The sequence below is a fragment of the Phyllobates terribilis genome, unplaced genomic scaffold, assembly GCF_046119375.1.
Source record: "Phyllobates terribilis strain yellow unplaced genomic scaffold, ASM4611937v1 Scaffold_7__3_contigs__length_470593459, whole genome shotgun sequence".
Lineage (NCBI taxonomy): Eukaryota > Metazoa > Chordata > Amphibia > Anura > Dendrobatidae > Phyllobates > Phyllobates terribilis.
In genome coordinates, this window is record NW_027362767.1 from 330,140,506 (window position 1) to 330,163,913 (window position 23,408).

Here is a 23,408-nt window from a genome sequence, read left to right on the forward strand (position 1 = left end):
CATTTCATAACGGGTCCTAGGCAGAATGACTGAAAACATAGGGGTGGCTTGAACAGGGTGGTTGGACCAGTAGGATCGAATGCTCGGTTTTTTAACAAGCCCCATGGCAAATGTAAGTCCTAAAATTTTTTTTTTATTTCCGGGACATTAGTTGGTGTCCATAAATTTGCCCTAGCATAGTAAGATCGGGGATTCTGGCTTATGAACTGGGATGCATATAAATTTGTTTGCATGACAATATGCTCTAGCAAGCTGTCTGTAAAAAACAAATTAAAAAAATGAATTGGTCCAAAATCTTCCACCTCCACATTTATACCAGGAGTGGCGTTGAAATCAGGGCTGAATGGAGCAGCCGAATCTGAAGCCTCCCATCTGGGAAATGCTAGATCATGTGGCAAAGCCCCTTGTACACTGGCGAGCGCCAATTCACTAGTAGCAGGGACAGCGCTTGTACTGGGCAGTGTTCCCTGATTTGGAGACTTTTCTCCAGTAGCGCTATTTGCCCCTATTGCTGTACTGGTCCTTGGGCTTGAGGATGGACCAGAATCACTGCTCATTTCTGGGCTCTCAGTGTCGCCGCTACTAAAGCCCTCAAAATCCACATCTCCATCTGAGATTGCGCTGTCATCAGTGTCAGAACACAGCAGGGCATACACCTCCTCTGCGGTATAAGTCTGACGGGCCATTTTATTATTATATTTTTTGACTGGATTGAACGGACCGGACTGACTGATCTGACAGGACTAACTGACTGACTGATCTGACAGGACTAACTGACTGACTGATCTGACAGGACTAACTGACTGACCGATCTGACAGGACTAACTGACTGACCGATCTGACAGGACTAACTGACTGACCGATCTGACAGGACTAACTGACTGACCGATCTGACAGGACTAACTGACTGACCGATCTGACAGGACTAACTGACTGACCGATCTGACAGGACTAACTGACTGATCGATCCGACTGACTGATCTGACAGAACTGACTGACTGATCTGACAGAACTGACTGACTGATCTGACAGAACTGACTGACTGATCTGACAGAACTGACTGACTGATCTGACAGAACTGACTGACTGATCTGACAGAACTGACTGACTGATCTGACAGAACTGACTGACTGATCTGACAGGACTGACTGACTGATCTGACAGGACTGACTGACTGATCTGACAGGACTGACTGACTGATCTGACAGGACTGACTGACTGATCTGACAGAACTGACTGACTGATCTGACAGAACTGACTGACTGATCTGACAGAACTGACTGACTGATCTGACAGAACTGACTGACTGATCTGACAGGACTGACTGACTGATCTGACAGGACTGACTGACTGATCTGACAGGACTGACTGACTGATCTGACAGGACTGACTGACTGATCTGACAGGACTGACTGACTGATCTGACAGGACTGACTGACTGATCTGACAGAACTGATTGACTGATCTGACAGAACTGACTGACTGATCTGACAGAACTGACTGACTGATCTGACAGAACTGACTGACTGATCTGACAGAACTGACTGACTGATCTGACAGAACTGACTGACTGATCTGACAGAACTGACTGACTGATCTGACAGAACTGACTGACTGATCTGACAGAACTGACTGACTGATCTGACAGACTCACTAACCCTAACTCTTACTTTCTTTTTTATTTTATTTTTTTCACTTTTACTGTGGCAAGGCTGACAGCTGTTGTCACAGTGTTTCTCCTCTGCTCTCTCACTGAGATCGGAGGAGAAACAGTGTATTTATCAGGCAGATCGCCCGGGAAAGTTTGTTGCTAAAACAAACTTCCCTGGTGATCTCTCTGATTGGCTGGTGTGACGCTGACATCATCGAGACCTGAGCCAATCAGGTCTCGATGATGTCAGAGGTCACAGCACCGGGATCCCCGCCGCTGGCAGGTATGTGGGGGGTCCCGATCGCCGACCACCGGCTGTCACTATCTTTTAAATGCCGCGATCGCTATGGATCGCGGCATCTAGAAGATAGGAACAGGTTAACATCATGGGGACCTGATCCAATCAGGTCCCCATGATGCCACATGTCAGAGCTATCGCTCTGAACCGGTACCGCAGCGCTAGCAGGACCCTGGGGGTCCTGAGCGCTGCGTGACCACCCACCGTTTTTAAACGTCGGCGCTGCACAGAGCCCAGGCAGCGCCGACGTTTATGTACAGTGGGCGGTCGGGAACCGGTTAAAGAAGTCAGTTACTGGAATTGTGGCCTTCAGTTGTTTAAACCTTCTACACTGTGTGCAAAATTATTAGGCAAATTGTATTTTAGAGGATTATTTTTATTATTGATCAACAACTATGTTCTCAATCAACCGAAAAGACTCAAATATCCAAGCTTAATATTTTTGGAAGTTGAAGTGTTTTTTTTTTTAGATTTGGCTATCTTAGGAGGATATCGGTTTGTGCAGGTAACTATTACTGTGCCGAATTATTAGGCAACTTAATAAAAACCAAATATAATCCCATCTCACTTGTTTATTTTCACCAGGTAAACCAATATCAGTGCACAAAATTTAGAAATAAACATTTCTCACATGCGAAAACAAAAACCAAAAAAATTACTGATCAATATAGCCACCTTTCTTTATGACGACACTCAACAGCCTTCCACCCATAGATTCTGTCAGTTGCTTGATCTCTTTTCGATCAACATTGCGTGCAGCAGCCACCACAGCCTCCCAGACACTGTTCCGAGAGGTGTACTGTTTTCCCTCCCTGTAGATCCCACATTTTATGATGGACCACAGGTTCTCTATGGGGTTCAGATCAGGTGAACAAGGAGGCCATGTCATTATTTTTTCTTCTTTTAGACCTTTACTGGCCAGCCACGCTGTGGAGTAGTTGGATGCATGTGATGTAGCATTGTCCTGCATGAAAATCATGTTTTTCTTGAACGATACCGACTTCTTCCTGTACCACTGCTTGAAGAAGTGGTCTTCCAGAAACTGGCAGTAGGTCTGGGAGTTGAGCTTCACTTCATCCTCAACCCGAAAAGGTCCCACAAGTTCATCTTTGATGATACCAGCCCATACCAGTACCCCACCTCCACCTTGCTGGCGTCTGAGTCGAAGTGGAGCTCTCTGCCCTTTACTGATCCAGTCTCTGGCCCATCCATCTGGCCCATCAAGAGTCACTCATTTCATTAGTCCATAAAACCTTTGAAAAATCAGTCTTAAGATATTTCTTGGCCCATTCTTGACGTTTTATCTTATGTTTCTTGTTCAAAGGTGGTCGTTTTTCAGCCTTCCTTACCTTGGCCATGTCCCTGAGTATCGCACACCTTGTGCTTTTTGATACTCCAGTAACGTTGTAGCTCTGAAATATGGCAAAACTGGTGGCGAATGGCATCTTGGCAGCTTCACGCTTGATTTTCCTCAATTCATGGGCAGTTATTTTGCGCCTTTTTGGGCCAACACGCTTCTTGCGACCCTGTTGACTATTTGCCATGAAACGCTTGATTGTTCGTTGATCACGCTTCAAAAGTTTGGAAATTTCAAGACATCTCACAATTTTGGACTTTTCAGAGCCCGTCAAATCTCTCTTCTGACCCATTTTGCCAAAGGAAAGGAAGTTGCCTAATAATTAAGCACACCTTATATAGAGTGTTGATGTCATTAGACAACACCCCTCCTCATTACAGAGATGCACATCACCAGATTTACTTAATTGGTAGTTGGCTCTCAAGCCTATGCAGCTTGGAGTAGGACAACATGTATAAAAAGTATCATGTGATCAAAATACTCATTTGCCTAATAATTCTGCACACACTGTATTAGCAGGTTCTCGTTATGTAATCGGAGAGCAGCATGATGTAGGGGCAGAGACCCCGATGCCAGCGATGTGTCACCTACTGGGCTGTGTACTGCTGTGCCAATAAAATCAGTGTTTATCAGCAGGAGATTATCACTACAGGAAAACTGGTCTGGTGCCTCTTAGTCAACTCCTGTATATAACCCCGCCCCCAATACTGATTGGCAGTGAATGGGCAGAAAGCTGCCAATCAGTGATGTGGGCGGGGATATACACAGCTTAACATTAAGAGAACTGCTAGATCTGCAGCAAGTAAAACAGTGATAGCATCAAAATTACAGCAAGCAGACCAGCAAGTGACTCATAGCTGGAATCAGGGTCTCAGCCCTACATTATACTGCACTCGGATTACATAGTAAAACACCTGCTGACAGATTCCTCTTAAAGTGTTGCAGCTTGTATTAACCACTTTCTGCCTTGTACAATTTTGTCTCTGCGCTACTCTCCCCTTCACTCAAGTGCCATAATTATTTTTTGGTTTTCCATTGACAGTTGTAAAAGGGCTTGTTTTTTATATAAAAACAAAAAAACAAAATCCAAGTGGGATGAAATTGTGGGAAAAAAAAAAAGCGATTCCATCGTTTTTTGTTTACAATGGTTTACTGTACATGATTTTCCAGGTCGGTACAATAACGGTGACAAACTTGCATACTTTTTTTTCTTTTAAGAGGTGATTTTTTTTTTTTTATAAAAATTAATTGGTTTGCATTATCAGATTACAAGACCCATAACTTTTTTATATTTTTATGTAGATGAAGTTGTAGGAAGGCTTGTTTTTTGTGTGGAAAACTGACTTTTTAATGATACCATTATGGGGTACAGTTATTTTTTTAGGGAGTGTGCCGACTGAAAAAAAAAAAAAAAAAAATGCAAATCTGGCTATTCAGTGATTGACCGTGGTTAAAAGTTCCAGGAAAACTTACATTTTATTGATTGAAATACCTGTTTGTATGCACGAGTCCAGTGGGCGGTCCTATTCAGTGATTGTCAGTCTTCCCTGTATGATTGTATATGCAGAGATTGCTGTCAATCACTAGTAGGACCGCCCCTAGCAATGACTATGCAGGGAGGAAGTGGGGAGAACCTTATTGTTGCGCACGCCGGAGGTCACTGGAGCGGAAGTCAGTGTGAGACTCGCCTGCGCAAAAGATCCCTGCATACACTGCTCATAGACGGGAGGGAAAGATACAGATTGTGGAGGGAGAGAAGGGCGCAGGCGTGGGATTACTGAGCCACAACTGCACGTCACAGGGCACTGACACTGATGGGAGCGGGTGGTATTATAATGGAGGACTGATAGGAACGCCCACTGGACCGAAATCCCACAAAAAGCAGGTATAAATGATAAACTCAAGTTATATTCAATGTTTTACCACAACTATATATCAATCTGCTCAGTTCCCCCTGCTTTATAACACACTGCCTGCAGACAGCACTGCATTTTAATGGTGAGAAGTTCCCTTTAATGCTTGCCATTGTGGGCAGAGTTTGAGGTCTACCAGATGCTTTTGGATGAGCCATCAATTGGTGACATTTTAAAGAGATATTTGTGCAAATGTATGCCTGTAATTGTGGCAATCATTTTATGACATTCTAGTGAAACGTCACTTTTTGGGCACTAAAGAGAGGGAAAAAGAGCATTATTGATTTTCAAAATTCATGAACAGCCATTTTGAAGAATTTCACTCAAAAATCACAAGACGGAAGACGTAGTTACTTACCGTTAACGGGATTTCTCCTTCCCCCATGACGGCACCACGGAGAGAGGGGATCCGCCCTTCAAGGACAGGAAACCTACAGATAAAAGGGCGGTACCTCTTTCCCGCAACAGTTGTTTACAGAGCATGAGAGGACCACCAGGTTAGTAACACAAAATTTTACAATTTAAGAACTCGTCAGACACCACGTGGCTACAACAAGTAACTAATAAGTGTGCACACCTACACGTGAAGGGAGGGAATGTACGGGTGCCGTCATGGGCTCTGAGAAATCCAGTTACCGGTAAGTAACTACGTATTTCTCCTTCCCCCATGACGGCACCACGGAGAGAATTGCAGAGAAGTGACTCATTAGGGGGGGACCACCGCTTCCAGAACCCTTCTCCAGAAAGTAAGGTCTAAAGAAGAGGTTAAGTCTAGCCGGTAGTGATTGAAGAAGGTAGAGGGGGGAAGACCAGGTTGTCGCTCTACATATCTGCTTTATCGTAGCACCGGCCTTCTCCGCCCAGGAGGCTGCCACCGCTCTTGTTGAGTGGGCCTTCAGTTTCTCCGGGGCAGCTTCCCCGTGTGAGGAGTACGATAGTGAGATGGCCTCCCTTATCCATCTGGCCAGGGTACCCTTAGAAGCTTTCTTCCCCTTACGAGGGCCCTGAAAGCAAACAAAGAGAACTATCCTCCCTACACTCTTGTGTCGCCTCTAGGTATTGGATTAGGCACCTTCTGATGTCTAGTGTATGCAAGACCTTCACTTTTGTGTTCCTAGGGTTGGGGCTGAAAGAAGGGAGGGTAATTTCCTGGGACCTGTGAAATCTTTTGGCAGATAGGCAGGGTTGGTTTTCAGAGTAACCCTATCCTCCAAGATTTGTGTGAAGGGGGGGCCTGCCGACAGGGCCTGAATATCACTAACCCTACGTGCGGATGTGAGAGCTACTAAGAGCGCTGTTTTGAGGGACAGGATTTTTAGGGGCGCTTCTGACAGAGGTTCAAAGGGGCCTCCATTAAAGCTGAAAGGACCAAGTTTAAATCCCAGGGTGTAGTATTTCGGGATGGGATGGGTCGGGATCTAGATAATGCTTTAATGAACCTAGATACCCATCTATCCCTAGCCAGATCAAAATTGTAGAGCACTCCCAGGGCCGCAACTTGAACTTTTAAAAGGTACTTGTGGCCAGGCCCTGCTCCAAACCCTTCTGTAAGAATTCCAGGATAGCTGACAATGGAACCTCCCCACCCAGCCTGGAACCGGAGACTGAAAGGAATTTCTTCCAGGTTTTCCCGTACAGTTTGGTGGTCACAGGTTTCCTACTTTGAAGTAGCGTGGTGATAAGATTTGGGGAGAAACCTTTGTCCTTCAGAAGAACCCTTTCAAATTCCACGCTGTCAAGTGTAAGCTTGAAGCCCAAGGATGGAGAACCGGACCCTGAGAAAGTAGGTCCGGAAGCTCCGGAAGAACCCATGGGTCGGAGATTGATAACATCCTCAGCCACGTAAACCACGCCCTCTTTGGCCAAAAGGGGCTATCAAGATTACCCTCGCTTTCTCTTTCCAGCTGTTCTGAGGAAAATCAGGGATCAGAGCGGTCGGAGGAAAAGCATAAGCTAGAGGGTAACTCCACGGGATCATGAAGGCATCCACGGCTACGGGGTTCCCTTTGGGGTCTAGGGAGAAAAAAGAGTGCGTTTTCTTGTTCCGATTGTTGGCGAACAGATCTACGGAGGGACGTCCCCACATTCGTACAATCTGCTGATAAACTGACTGATTTAACTCCCATTCGCCCTGCTTTAGCTGTGTCCGACTCAAAGTCTGCGGTGAGATTTTCTATCCCTTTTATGTGTAGGGCTGACAGGGATTGTATGTTTTCCTCGGCTAAGTGAAAGATGACCTCTGTCGCCTGCATTAGGGAATGGGACCGTGTACCCCCCTGGTGGTTCAGGTATGCCACTACTACCTGGTTGTCTGAAAAGACCCTCACGTGGTGTCCTTGTAGTGTGTGCATGAATTCCCGGAGGGCCCGCTCTACTGCTAGGAGCTCCTTCATGTTTGAGGATACTAGCTTTAGGCGTTCTGTCCAGACCCCCTGAGCTACAAGGTTGTTGAGGTGAGCCCCCGGGACTTGAGGTGTCAGGATTGTCCAAGGAATCCCCCGGGCTAGATTGTCTATGTTCCCACCACTAGGAAAAGTGTGGTTTCTGCAGATAGCGCTAGCTGCCCTTCTAAATGCCCTCTTAGGGATTTTTATGCCTCTTAAGATTTCCCACTGTAGGGTCCTGGTATGTATTTAAGCCCATTGGACGGCCAGGAAACATGCTGTCAGGGAGCCTAGAAGGAACATGGCTTTCCGTAGGGACATAGATGGGTGGGGCTTTGCCCATGATATCTGGCCTATGATATTGTGAATGTTTTCTGTGGGGAGACGACACTCCTGTCTTTTTGAATCCAGCACTATGCCAAGGTATTCCTGTATCTGGCATGGTTCTATTTTGGATTTTTCTAGATTCAAGAGCCATCCTAAGCGAGTCAAAGAATCCATGACCTTTCCCAGATGGGATTTGCAGTTTAGGAAGGAGCTGCCTATTACCAGGAAGTCGTCTAGGTATGAGAAGACCAAGGTGTTCTGTTCCCTTAGATGAGCAATTACCTCTGCAACAACTTTGGTGAAAACCCTCGGGGCTATGGCGATGCCGAATGGGAGGGCCGTATATGGATAGTGTTTGACCACTCCACCCATAGGAACTGCTACTCTGAGGAACTTCCGGTAGTCTTTGTGAATCGGGACGTGATAAGCGTCTTAAATCCAGGACGGCCATGAAACAATCGGGAAATAGCATTTTTACTGATGATTTTATTGTTTCCAATTTGAAGGCTTCCACCTTCAAAAGTTTGTTCAGCTTTTTTAGATTTACAAGCGTCCTGTACGTCCCATCTGTTTTTTTTGCCTCAGGAATAACGGAGAATAGAAGCCCTTGCCTTCCTCCCCCTCCCCCCCCCCCGGGACCTCCTGAAGGATTGCCTTCTCTACCAGTCCCCGGATTTCCTGCTCCAACCTTTCGGGGTTCACGACAAAGTTTTGCTGAGGGAATGTCAGGAACTGGAGTTTCAGGCCCGATTGTATTAGGCTCAGAATCCATGAGCTGTCTGATATTAACTCCCAGGCCGGGAGAAAGCCTGATAGCCTTCCCCCCACCCGGGGAAAATCCTCATTGGGGAGGCTTTCTGCCATCGTTGGGGGGTTTGTTAAATATGAACTCTTTGGTCTTCCTTCTCCGGTCTTCCCACCTTTCCTGCTCTTTAGGGGGTTTTCTACGGATAAACCTTTTACTCCGAAAAGGTTTTCTGTAAGCAGTGTTAGACAGGATAGGGAACCGCTTCTTATTGTCCCCTGCTTTTTCCAAGATGTCATCATGGGCGGGCCCAAATAGAAACTCGCCCTCACAGGGGATGGAGCACAATCTTGATTTAGTCTGTAGATCCCCGGGCCAACATTTGAGTCAGAGGGATCGTCTGGCCGCGTTAGCGAGCCCTGTCGCCCTAGCACCTAATCTGACGGACTCCGCCGAGGCGTCAGCTAGGAAGGCCGCTGCCCCTTTCATTACTGGGATAGTTTCAAGAATTGTATCTCTAGATGTTTTCTGCCCCAGTTGTGTTTCAAGCTGATCCAGCCAGACCATTAATGACCTGGCCGTACATGTGGCAGCTACCGCAGGTTTTAACCCCCCCCCCCCAACCCAGCGGCTTCCCAGGAACCCTTTAGGAAGGTGTCTGCTTTTTTATCCATGGGGTCTTTTAAGACACCCATGTCTTCAAATGGAAGGGAGTATTTCTTTGAGGCTTTGGCGACGTCCAGTTTTGGCGATTTCTCCCAAAAGGAACATGCAGGGTCATCGAACGGGTACTTTCGTTTTAGGGGAAAGGTAGCCCTTCCTCTCCTTTTTTTTCCACTCTTTCTTAATCAAAGAGAGAACATGTTCATTTAGTGGAAAAGATCTCTTTTTTTGCTCTAGACCGCTGAACATTACGTCTTGGATAGATTTTTTGGGCCGAGGATCTGCTAACCCCATGGTAGATCTGACTGCCTTAATGAGGCCATTTGTTTCCTCTATAGGGAAGCAGCTCCGTCCTCCTCTATCTGTAGACGAGGAAGAGGAAGATGAAGAGATGGAAGAGTCCGAATCTCCGCCATTCTCAGAACTGCTAGAACCGGACTAGGGGGATATGTTTTTAGTTTTCCTTAACCTTTTACCCCCCCCCCCCCACACACACACACACACACACACCTGAAAGGATTTAATGGTATTTTCGACCTGTGACTTAATTAGGTCTCTAAGTTCAGAGGCAAATTTCAGGGTTTCCGCGCATATAGTTTGCTCAATGCAGGAGCTGCAGAGTCTCTTATCCCAAGTAGTGGGTAGGGCTTCTGTGCATAGTGCACAGATCCTATTTTTTGTTTTCCCCGTACTCTTTCTTCCCCAATAAGAGAGAGAGAGAGAGAGAGAGAGAGAGAGAGAGAGAGAGAGAGAGAGAGAGAGAGAGAGAGAGAGAGAGAGAGAGAGAGAGAGAGAGAGAGAGAGAGAGAGAGAGAGAGAGAGAGAGAGAGCCCCTAGTTACAAAGTAGACTTTTACGAAGATCACTTACCAACCAGACGGAAGAGCGGGTACCGGTTCAGGAGGTGGAGCCATCTTTGTAGACGAAGTCCTCTGGAAAGATGTTGAGGTGGAGTCTTTGCTGCGCTGCGACGATCTGCCGGAGCGCCAGCTTCGCTGTTATGGCCCTGGTGCCCCGTTTCTTCTGGCTTTCTACTGACAGCGTACCAGAGCTTTAAGAAGCAGCTTCTGGCGTCCTCCGCTGTCTTTTAAGGCACTAGAAGTCCCTCCCATAGTGCCTATGGTGACCCCGGCGCCCCCTCCTAGCCCGCACCTGTGGGAGGACGCCTGCGCAGACTGGCTACCCAGTCATGCATTGCGGCGCCGTGTCATCCTGAGGCACCCGGCCCGGTCGCGCATGCGCGGCAGACCCGGAAGTTCAAAAGAACGCCGCTGGGCCGCGCTGCGCTCCCACCAACAAGGGGGGTCCAGCACAGTACCTCGGCGGGCCCCGACAGGCTCCGCACACCCTAAACGCCCACTGACCCCAGCAGTGGCACATCAGGGCACCGCAGCAGCCGAGGCAGGGAACCCCCGGACTGGCATCACACGACGTCCATCTTCTGGCACCCCACAGGTATGCCTCCTCTGGAACTGTAGGATCCCGTCAAGGACAGGAAACCAACTGATGCGGGAGGTACCGCCTTTTTATCTGTAGGTTTCCTGTACTTGAAGGGCGGATCCCCTCTCTCCGTGGTGCAGTCATGGGGGGGAAGGAGAAAAAATAAAGAGAAGAAGTGGCAAAAAACCTGCAAATGATGAATAGCGCTTAAAAGGTTGTTACAATACCTGGAGTGCAGGAGATCAGCGCTGCCTCCGCAGGTGACGTCTCTGCCGGGTATTGTAACACTGGTTACTGCAGATCTGAGCAGACAACAGAGCGGATGCCGTCATTGTGCACATCACAATGAGTGGCACTGATGACACTCCGTTTCAGGCAGGGGACAGAGGCTGTGACAGTGACCGCAGCCTCTGCCCCTGCTCGTGACGCTTTGTTTCAGTCAGGGGACAGAGGCTGTGACAGTGACCGCAGCCTCTAACCCCTGCTCTTATGACGCTTTGTTTCAGTCAGGGGACAGAGGCTGTGACAGTGACCACCGTTCCCCCCTTGCTCTTATGAGGCTCTGTTTGAGTATCCCAGCATGCACTGGGTGCTCTCAAACGAATAGTCATCAGACAGGAAGTTAAAAAAAAATATTATATGTGCACAGCCAATAAACATGCGGAGAATGCTCTGTTGGCTTCATTTCCCTAGGGCACCAAAATACTATGTCCCGGCCCTGACCACTGGACCCTGTATTGCTGTACATGGACTTCACACTGCACCAGCCGGCACAGTCCAGCCTAGAAGAGCATGCTGCACAGGGCCTCATTAACAAAGAATCAGGTAATGTGTGGCGTCCGTCCGGGAAAAGGATGTAGCTATTATTTTTCGCCTGGAAAACTTCACGGCTCTTTAGAATTGTTACAAGTTGAATAAGGTACAACATTACTTCCTTGTCCTTTCCTCTTAATGCATGTATGGTATAAATCTAAATTAAACAAGGGTAATGAATAGTGTTGAGCCACCCCCGTAGTGTTCGGGTTCGGTTCGGTTCGTCGAACACCGGGATGTTCGAGAAACTGTTCGTTGAACTGTTCGTCGAACACCTTAGAACACCGAACACCGTTAAAACCAATGGCAGGCAAACAAAAACACATAGGAACACATAGAAAACACCTTCAAAGGTGTCCAAAAGCTGACAAACTGCTCAGAAGACGCTTTCTTTAAAAAAGCCGGCCGGCAATTCAGCAGCGGCATACACCGGTACCCGACAATTTAGACATGAAGGAATAGAGCATCACACATAGATTAGATAGATAGAAACATGTCAGTCACATATATATGAAGTACAGTGACAGTGTTGCTTACTGTACTTGTCATTTAGTGTAAAGGATTTATTAAAAAATATAATAGTGTTTTCGTGCACCGTCTCTTTAAAAAAGCCGGCCGGCAATTCAGCAGCGGTACCCGACAATTTATAACAGACAGAATAGAGCTTCACACATAGATTAGATAGAAACATGTCAGTCACATATATATGAAGTACTGTGACAGTGTTGCTTACTGTACTTGTCATTTACTGCAAAGGATTTATTAAAAAAAATAATAGTGTTTTCATGCACCGTCTCTTTAAAAAAGCCGGCCGGCAATTCAGCATCTGTACCCGACAATTTAGAATAGAAGGAATAGAGAATCACACATAGATTAGATAGATAGAAACATGTCAGTCACATATATATGAAGTACAGTGACAGTGTTGGTTACTGTACTTGTCATTTAGTGTAAAGGATTTATTAAAAAATATAATAGTGTTTTCATGCACCGTCTCTTTAAAAAAGCCGGCCGGCAATTCAGCATCTGTACCCGACAATTTATAACAGACAGAATAGAGCTTCACACATAGATTAGATAGATAGAAACATGTCAGTCACATATATAATAAGTACAGTGACAGTGTTGGTTACTGTACTTTTCATTTAGTATTAAAATAAAGGATTTATTATTAAAAAAAATTGGCGTGGGGTTCCCCGTAATTTTAGTCTCTAGCGGAGGTTAAGCAGACAGCTGGGGCAGATGTTTGAAGCCTGGGAAGGGGGTAATACCCACGGAGCTTCCCAGGCTACTAATATCAGCCCCCAGCTGAATACCTAGCCTTTACTAGCTATTAAAATGGAGGACCCCCCCCAAAAAAATGACGTGGGGTCCCCCCTAATTTAATAGCTAGCAAAGGCTAGGCAGACAGCTGGGGGCTGATATTAATAGCCCAGGAAGGGAGCCATGAATATTGGCCCCCTCCCAGGCTAGAAACACCAGCCGTCAGCCGCCCCAGAAATGGCGCATCCATAGGATGCGCCAATTCTGGCACTTAGCCTCGCTCTTCCACGCTGCCCTGGTGCGGTGGCAGGGGGTAATAGGGTTGGAGTTGATGTCAGCTTATAATGCCAGCTGACATCAAGCCCAGGTTAGTAATGGAGAGGCGTCTATAAGACACCCCCATTACTAACCCCATAGTCAAAGTTAAAAAAAAAAACACAAACACCAAGAATAAAGTCCTTTAATTGAAATAAAGACACAATTCTTTATTGTTCTAAATTAAACCATACTTACCATCACGCCCATTCCAGCTGAAGCCAACGATCTCCTGCAATAAAAGAAAAATAATAAAGCAACCTCATCCTTACCTTTCCATGGTTCCCAGGACAGCTTCAGCTCTGCTACATCGAGATGACAGGCTGGACCGCAGCAGAACGCTGCCATCCAGCCTGTCATCCCGCAGACACTGAGAAGCGCAGGCATGCTTGCGCTCCTCAGTGTCTGACTGTGACGGCATCCAGATGAGCCGACAATGAACTCGGCTCACCTCATGTACGTCACTGACAGCGTGGGAAAATTCTCCTGCACTCAGCGCTTCAGCGTGAGAATTTTCCCACGCTGTCAGTGACGTGCATGAGGTGAGCCGAGTTCATTGGACATGACCTCGGCTCATCTGGATGCCGTCACAGCCAGACACTGAGTAGCGCAAGCAAGCCTGTGCTTCTCAGTGTCTGCGGGATGACAGGCTGGATGGCAGCGTTCTGCTGCGGTCCAGCCTGTCATCTCGATGAAGCAGAGCTGGAGCTGTCGTGGGAGCCATGGAAAGGTAAGGATGATGTTGCTTTATTATTTTTCTTTTATTGCAGGAGATCATTGGCTTCAGCTGGAATGGGCGTGGCGGTAAGTATGGTTTAATTTAGAACAATAAAGAATTGTGTGTTTATTTCAATTAAAGGACTTTATTCTGGGTGTTGTGTTTTTTTAAATACTTTACTAGAAATTCATGGTGGTCATGTCTAATATTGGCGTGACCCCATGAATTTCGGGCTTAGGGCCAGCTGATAATGCCAAGCTGGCCTTAACCCCTTTATTACCCAGTGAGCCACCGCACCAGGGCCCTGGATGAGTTGGGTACAGCGCCAGAAGATGGCGCTTCTATGAACGCGCCATTTTCCGGGGCGGCTGCGGACTGCAATTTGCAGCGGGTGGGGCCCAGAAAGCTTGGGCCTCCCTGCGCTGCGGATTCCAGCCCCCAGCTGCCTAGTTGTACCTGGCTGGACACAAAAATAGGGCGAAGCTCCACGTATTTTTTTTTTAAATTCATGAAATTCATGGAATAATTAAGAAAAAAAGGGCTTCCCTATATTGTTGTGTCCGGCTAGGTACAAATAGGCAGCTGGTGGTTGGGAGCAGCCCGTTCCTGCCTGCTGTACCTGACTGGACACAAATATAGGGCGAAGCCCCACATCAATTTTTTTTTCATTATTTCATGAAATAATTGTAAAAAAAAATGCGTGGGGCTTCGCCCTATTTTTGTGCCCAGCCAGGTACAACTAGGCAGCTGGGAGCTGGAATCCGCAGAGCAGGGAGGCCCAAGCTTTCTGGGCCCCACCCGCTGCAAATTGCAGTCCGCAGCCGCCCCAGAAAATGGCGCGTTCATAGAAGCGCCATCTTCTGGCGCTGTACCCAACTCATCCAGGGCCCTGGTGCGGTGGCTCACTGGGTAATAAAGGGGTTAAGGCCAGCTTGGCATTATCAGCTGGCCCTAAGCCCGAAATTCATGGGGTCACGCCAATATTAGACATGACCACCATGAATTTCTAGTAAAGTATTTAAAAAAACACAACACCCAGAATAAAGTCCTTTAATTGAAATAAACACACAATTCTTTATTGTTCTAAATTAAACCATACTTACCGTCACGCCCATTCCAGCTGAAGCCAATGTCTTCTGCAATAAAAGTAAAATAATTAAGCAACCTCATCCTTACCTTTCCATGGATCCCACGACAGCTTCAGCTCTGCTACATCGAGAGGACAGGCTGGACCGCAGCAGAACGCTGCCATCCAGCCTGTCATCCCGCGGACGCTCAGAAGCGCAGGCATGTTTGCGCTCCTCAGTGTCTCGCTGTGACGGCATAAAGATGAGACAAGCTCATGTCCAATGAACTCGGCGCACCTCATGCACGTCACTGACAGCGTGGGAGAATTCTCCTGCACTCAGCACTTCAGCGTGAAAATTCTCCCACGCTGTCAGTGACGTACATGAGGTCAGCTGAGTTCATTGGACATGAATGAGCTCACCTCATGCACGTCACTGACAGCGTGGGAAAATTCTCACGCTGAAGCGCTGAGTGCAGGAGAATTTTCCCACGCTGTCAGTGACGTGCATGAGGTGAGCTCATTCAAGTCCAATGATCTCAGCTCACCTCATGCACATCACTGACAGCGTGGGAAAATTCTCCTGCAATCAGCGCTACAGCGTGAGAATTCTCCCACGCTGTCAGTGACGTGCATGAGGTTAGCTCATTTATGTCCAATGAACTCCGCGGACCTCATGAACGTCACTGACAGCCTGGGAGAATTCTCACGCTGAAGTGCTGAATGCAGGAGAATTCTCCCACGCTGGCAGTGACGTGCATGAGGTTAGCTCATTTATGTCCAATGAACTCCGCGGACCTCATGCACGTCACTGACAGCCTGGGAGAATTCTCACGCTGAAGTGCTGAATGCAGGAGAATTCTCCCACGCTGTCAGTGACGTGCATGAGGTGCGCCGAGTTCATTGGACATGAACTCGTCTCATCTTTATGCCGTCACAGCCAGACACTGCAGAGCGCAAGCATGCCTGCGCTTCTCAGTGTCTGCGGGATGACAGGCTGGATGGCAGCGTTCTGCTGCGGTCCAGCCTGTTATCTCGATGTAGCAGAGCTGAAGCTGTCGTGGGAACCATGGAAAGGTAAGGATGAGGTTGCTTTATTATTTTTCTTTTATTGCAGGAGATCGTTGGCTTCAGCTGGAATGGGCGTGACGGTAAGTATGGTTTAATTTAGAACAATAAAGGAATGTGTCTTTATTTCAATTAAAGGACTTTATTCTGGGTGTTTGTGTTTTCTTTTAACTTTGACTATGGGGTTAGTAATGGGGGTGTCTTATAGACGCCTCTCCATTACTAACCTGGGCTTGATGTCAGCTGGCATTATAAGCTGACATCAACCCCAACCCTATTACCCCCTGCCACCGCACCAGGGCAGCGTGGAAGAGCGAGGCTAAGTGCCAGAATTGGCGCATCCTATGGATGCGCCATTTCTGGGGCGGCTGACGGCTGGTGTTTCTAGCCTGGGAGGGGGCCAATATTCATGGCTCCCTTCCTGGGCTATTAATATCAGCCCCCAGCTGTCTGCCTAGCCTTTGCTAGCTATTAAATTAGGGGGGACCCCACGTCATTTTTTTTTTGGGGGGGTCCTCCATTTTAATAGCTAGTAAAGGCTAGGTATTCAGCTGGGGGCTGATATTAGTAGCCTGGGAAGCTCCGTGGGTATTACCCCCTTCCCAGGCTTCAAACATCTGCCCCAGCTGTCTGCTTAACCTCCGCTAGAGACTAAAATTACGGGGAACCCCACGCCAATTTTTTTTAATAATAAATCCTTTATTTTAATACTAAATGACAAGTACAGTAACCAACACTGTCACTGTACTTATTATATATGTGACTGACATGTTTCTATCTATCTAATCTATGTGTGATTCTCTATTCTTTCTGTTATAAATTGTCGGGTACAGATGCTGAATTGCCGGCCGGCTTTTTTAAAGAGACGGTGCATGAAAACACTATTATTTTTTTTTAATAAATCCTTTGCAGTAAATGACAAGTACAGTAACCAACACTGTCACAGTACTTCATATATATGTGACTGACATGTTTCTATCTATCTAATCTATGTGTGATTCTCTATTCTGTCTGTTATAAATTGTCGGGTACAGATGCTGAATTGCCGGCCGGCTTTTTTAAAGAGACGGTGCATGAAAACACTATTATATTTTTTGATAAATCCTTTACACTAAATGACAAGTACAGTAAGCAACACTGTCACTGTACTTCTTATATATGTGACTGACATGTTTCTATCTATCTAATCTATGTGTGAAGCTCTATTCTTTCGGTTCTAAATTGTCGGGTACCGGTTTATGCCGCTGCTGAATTGCCGGCTTTTCATGTTTCACTGTTGGCACTGTTCCCATCGATTTGGGCAATCACTCTAATGCCACAACCACCATGGCTGTGGCATTACAGTGAGTGGCAGACAATCCCTGCATGATTGGTGCTCTAAATAGCGCCAGACATGCAGGACACGCTTTTGGTGCACGAACAGTTATCGAACATAACCTCGAACAGCCGAATTTTTTGCAAATCGGTCGGGTTCGTCGAACAACTCGAACACCGCCCAAAACAGCTCGAATTTGAGATTGGCGAACAGTTCTAGTCGAACACCGCTCATCTCTAGTAATGAATACTCTGTCAGATCTGTAACCAGATTTCACAATATATACTCCATGCGGTATTATATAGAGCTCAGACCTGATCAGTCTGGTGTACTTACTTTGAGAATCCATCTCGGAAGGGCTATATAAAATTGTAGAATATTGAAAATGCTGCACGTCCATCATTATATATTCAATACGCTATATTTTACACAAGACAGGATAATAGCAATAGAAATGTATAATGTTCTGGGGTGAACAGAATCATTGCAGGCCATAGTCATATGAGAAGGAGCATTTCCCTTACCTGCCTGTAAAACTCTTTTACAGGGTCATACAAATCCCAGCCGTTCGTAGGAAACCTTTCTTCACTTACAAATGCAAACAATTGCTGAAATAAAACAAAAAAACAAAACAGCATTAGGAGACATTATACAATTCGCTTTCTAGCAATTTACCAAGCTAGCAATGCTTTTTTTTTTTACCTCTTTTACTGTGGGACGAGTCATTTTTTAATCCTACTATTTTGGGCTGATTTAATAGGAATAGATATGTTATATGTTATTCTCCATGCAGTTTAGAGAATGTGTTCACAGGTTCTGAAGATTACGGCGATACCAAGCAAGTCTTTCTTTTTTGTTCAAACACTTCTACAAAAGTAAACTTATGAAAAATGTTTTAGTTTTTTTTACTGTGCATTTTTATAATTAAACTTTAACATACAGTTTATTTAGATTCCACACATACGATATTCTGCAGAAACAATGCATATTATTGATCATTAAAGATGTTAATTGAAATCTAAATGAGAAGGTCAGATGAAGTTGTAATATACAGTCCTTGCTCATAGTTATTGGCACCCATGAAGTTTAAGTACATAATGTGGAATATCTCCTGAAAAAAATGAATCAAGTGAAACAGTTTTTTGTATAGAAAACTCATGTTATATACAGAAGAGCAAATGATGAACAATTTAAAACAAAAAACAATGGGAGGGAAAAATAGAAAAACCTAAAGCTTGCTGGGACATTTTGACTCACCTGTGGTAAATTACAAAAGAGATTCGCCTGTGATTGTCGGTGCCCATATGACTTGAATTAGCCAATGAATGGTGACTTCAGTGTTTTAAAAAGCCACATGGTAAGCCATGTTCCTTTGTCACAATGGTGAAGACAAAGGAGCTATCTGAAGTCATCAGAACTGTTATTAGCAAACACAAGACTTCCAAATGGTATAAGGCCATCTCCAAAGACCTTGGTATCCCAGTTTCAATGGTGCGCAACGTTAAGAAGTTTTCCAAGCATGGAACCATCAAGAACCTCCATGGATGTGGGGGAAAGAGGAAAATTTACAAGAAATGTCTTCCAAGGTTGGAGCGAATGGTTGAAAAAACACCACGTCAAACATCCAAAGACCTGACGGCCAACCTGGAACAATTTGGGGTCTTGGTTTCAACAAGTACTATACGCCGCACACTAAACCAAGCAAAGCTTTATGGGCGAAGGCTAAGGAAGAAATCATTGCTGAAGAAAAGACATAAAAAGGAACGGCTGATCTTTGCCAAAGAGTACCTTGACAAACCACAATCCTTCTGGGAAAACGTTCAGTGAACAAATGAAACAAAAAGAAGACCTTAACAGTTAAGCATGGTGGAGGATCCATAATGCTGTGGGGTTGCTTTACTGCGTCTGGAACTAGAGGCCTTGACTGTATCACAGGAATCATGAAATCAGAGAATTATCAAGAGATTTTAGAGCAAAATGCCCTACCCAGTGTAAGAAAACTTGGTTTGAATTGAACATTATGGGCCCTCCAGCAAGACAATGACTCAAAGCACACATCCAGGAATGGTTGAAAAAGAAAAAAAAATGGACTGTTTTAAAATGGCCAGCAATGAGTCCTAACCTCAATCGCATTGAAAATCTTTGGGGTGAGCTGAAATCTGCCATTGGGAAAAAGAATCCTGCAAACATTCAAGAGCTTGAAGAAACTGCAAAGGAAGAATGGGAGAAAATTCCAGCTGAGAAGTGCAAGAAGCTTAGAGATGGCTCCAAGAAACGTTTGGAGGCTGTCGGTGAGCAACCAAGTATTAATTAGAGGTGCCTTTATTGCTGCACATGCTGTTTATTCTGTTTCTTCTTTGAAATTGCAACATGGAAGTTGAAAAACAATGTTTTATTGTTGTATTACTTTGGACCACTAATTAGAAAATCCTGAGGATATAACTTTTCCATTTATTTCTGAAGATATTATACAGTCTATGAAAAAATGAAGGGGTGCCAATAATGGTGACGAGTACTGTATCCATAAGTGGTAAAAACAGTAGATACTTATGTGGGGGGCGAGAAACCTCAAATACCCCACCTCTGCAGTTGTGTACAAGGGAATTTCTGCCTACCAAAAATTACTTCTCTCAGCAAGAGCAGCAGAGTAAATTGGCAAGCAGCTTGGCAAAAGACAAAAGGAGCATTTAGACCGCAAGATAATCGTGAACAAGTGCTGTTAAAAACAAAGATTATCTTGCTGTGTAAACAAGAGGTTGATCTCCCAGTGAACGAGCAAAACACTCGTTAATCAGGTGAAATGATCTTTTATGCAGCATACAAAAAAATAAATAAATAAATCATAGTTCTTGGCACCATTCTGTGTAAACAGGACTGGTACCACCGAGAATTATGGCAGCCTATGTGCATGATTTGCTTTGGTCTTGCGCTGTAAATATGCATATAAATGACCTTTGATTGGCAAACGTTTACAGATCTGTGGTTGTATCGTGCAGCCGGTCGCTCTGTATAAACGGACCCCAAGGCCGGCCATACACATTAGTTTAGTGTCGTTCAGCCGACTCTCCCACACACAGGAGGGCTCGCGCAACAGAGCGCTCCAGTATTCTTTATGAGAAAGCTGCAGTCTTATCTCCATGAAAACAATGTGATTGGCAGTCAAAAATCGGACATGCACAATTGATGTCTCTCCCAACCATCAGTCCACCGGCGCCTCCATACACATTAGACCAACGGCCGAACAGGTGGATATCGGCGGGTCAGCCGACATTAGTCTAATGCGTATGGGGGCATTAATCCCCCTAAATGTGGCAGCCCCTACTGGCCAGTATTGGCATACAGCACCTAGAACACAGGTTTGGGGGTCCCACAGTGGGTGTACACCATGTGGTCGTCTTCTAGATGCAGACGACTCAAGACTAAAACCTGTAACACCCATCCAACAATAGACAACACAAGGTCATTTTATAAGTATATGTCATTTTCACAAGACTATATGGCAGACTCCACAACGCTCGTTAGACATGGTGGGAAAAAAAAAAGGAGTCTTGTAATCAAAGCGTTTATAAGAGAAGAATAAGGGAGGGATAATGTGTACAGAAACCATCCAAACAATGTGTCTACTGCTGGGCTGGGAATGACAGATTTGCTGTGATCAGTATCTTTCCTCAACACGGCAATTTCTGCACAAAGAAACATCTCCTTTATGTCCCAGTGCCTAACAATTTCTTACTGCGCCATCACTTAACACATTTAAATGACGGCTCAGCTACAAATATGTGGACTCTGCACAGGGCAATGAGTTAATAAAGGGCACGATACAAGGCATAAACAGGGTTAAATGGAAGCCATCATGAGAAAAGTACCTTTTTTTTTTCCTCCTCTTCTTCTTAAATATGCATTCCCCCCCCCAGTATCATGATCTTTATTAAGAAAACAAAACAATTAATCTTACAGTTTTCACATTAGCCAGTCGGGCAAAATTAGACCCATTTTTCCTGTCTTTTCTTGAAGAATTCCAGGAAGCTGTTATTAGAGGCAGGATTACAGTGACAGGTGTCATTATACACCTCTGATAACATAGGATCCACCAGTCACAAGAGGCGATGTCACAGCTCCCCTGCTCCCTCTCCCTTCACAATGACATTTGCACACGCTCATTAGATGCTTCAATACAAAAGATAGGGTCAAAATCTGACCATTGCTGCTAATGTACATGTGAGTTTTCGGTGTGAAAATAGTTCGATTTTTATTTAAAATTTTGAATGCAGATTAAGGTTTGAAAAATAAAAAATTTGACAAAAATATATAGAAAATTCATTTAACACAAGCTGATATAAACAAGAGGTCCACTTCTAATGACAGCTTCTCTTTAAACATATTACTGTCCACAGGCAACAGCGAAATCACAGCCATCACATTACATTAATCTGCAAATGGGCCTAGAAGGTAAATTTAGGCATTTTCAGCCTCCCTATTTATGAAAAAGGGTTAAAAGACATAACACAGAATATGCCATAAGTGTCTAATAGGAGTAGATCCCACAAATGTCCCAATTGGTGCCACTCTGCAGTGATAGGAGAGGTGGCACCTGCATATATTATACATTTACGGCACTTCTTGTGAATCACACATACCCCTGCCTGAAAGCCATTTCCCTCACATGTGCACCAAACTTTAATATTTAAAAGTTCCCTTAGGGGACTTGAAGTTGCGATCACCTGATCGCTTACACCACAGTATTGCCATATATAGTAAAAAAAAAAATCTATCTACTAGCCTGGCCAATGGCGTGTCTTCACAAGAGCACCATCATGGAAAGGTGTGCCCCCCAGATCATGCATCTTAAATGCAGTTTTCAGAGATTGATAGCATTTAAGTGGTTAACAGCAGCAGTCTGAGCTCAGCTTCACTCACTGCTGCTAGAGGGATACGCTATCTGTTTAGCACAACCACCATCTGCCGGGTACGATGCAGGCTCAGATCCTGATCCCCCACCAAACAATGGGTCCTGCATAGGACGTACTTGGGGGTTAATGAAAATTTTGTTCATGCTATTGTTTAAAAGGGTTATGACTGTCGCTAGATGTCCGTTACATCTGAAGGAAGTGAGCGTGAAGCGGACAATTAGCGGTCACTGACTGGCTGCAGGGGTCAAGTGATATTGTCACGCGAGCCCCAGCGCCAACATTGCTGAAAAGGTGCCGGTGGGGAGTACAGGCATTTTTTATTTTACATGGAATATATTAATTGAGAAGGGCTTGTCTAAATAGTGGACAATTTAACCCTTTAGCGACCACCAATACAGCTTTTTACTGGCCTGAGATAAGAGAATAGCAACCCCCGATGCGTGAAAATGCAGCAGTACACTATAGCAGACACCCGCCACAATCCATGTTGGCACCGACCATGGCCGTCTAACCCTAGATGCAATAGTGAGTACGGCATCTAGATGGTTAACAGCGTGTGGGCGGGGGAAAGGGGGGGGTCTCTTTAACCCCATCTGCAACATTAAGGTGGTAATAATAATATTTTTCATTCTTGTTATGTCACTTTGTATTAATTTCTAAAAAGCACCTGAAGGGTTAATAAACTACCTGGCAGCAGTTTTGGATATGTTGAAGGGTGCAGTTTTTATAAATTATATCACTTTTGGAATTTTTCCAATATATTTGTCCCTCAAAGTCACTTTAAAACTGAAAAGGTCTGTAAAAAATTCCTTGAAGAAAAAAAACAAAAACAAAAAAAAAATGTAGAAGCAATTTTTCAACGTTCTAACAACCTAACAACATTAAAAAAAACATTCTACAGATGGTGGGGATGTAAAGCAGACATGAGGGGAATGGTATTAGCTTTGTGTGGTATGACTACCTGGATTAAAGGGATAATGATTCCAATTTGAAAAGTTTTTACATTTGACAAACTTCTGGGGTTTTTTTTTTTGTTTTTTTGTTTTTAAATAAATTCAAAACATAAAAAAAAAAAAAAATCGACCTAAATTTACCATTCAAGTACAATGCGCCAAGAAAAAGTCTCAAAATTATTTATTATTGCTACAAAGGTTACACTGGTC

General features: G+C 45.0%; 1 protein-coding gene across 3 annotated transcripts in view; it reads right to left on the minus strand.

Moving 5' to 3' along the window:
- MTM1 (myotubularin 1) overlaps positions 1 to 23,408 on the minus strand; it is a 119,625-nt gene that overhangs the window by 13,476 nt on the left and 82,741 nt on the right. For all 3 annotated transcript variants that reach the window (XM_073641217.1, XM_073641216.1, XM_073641218.1), the window contains one exon: positions 17,860 to 17,943. In XM_073641217.1, the coding sequence (XP_073497318.1) occupies positions 17,860 to 17,943 (84 nt within the window). The remainder of the gene's footprint in view (positions 1 to 17,859; positions 17,944 to 23,408) is intronic.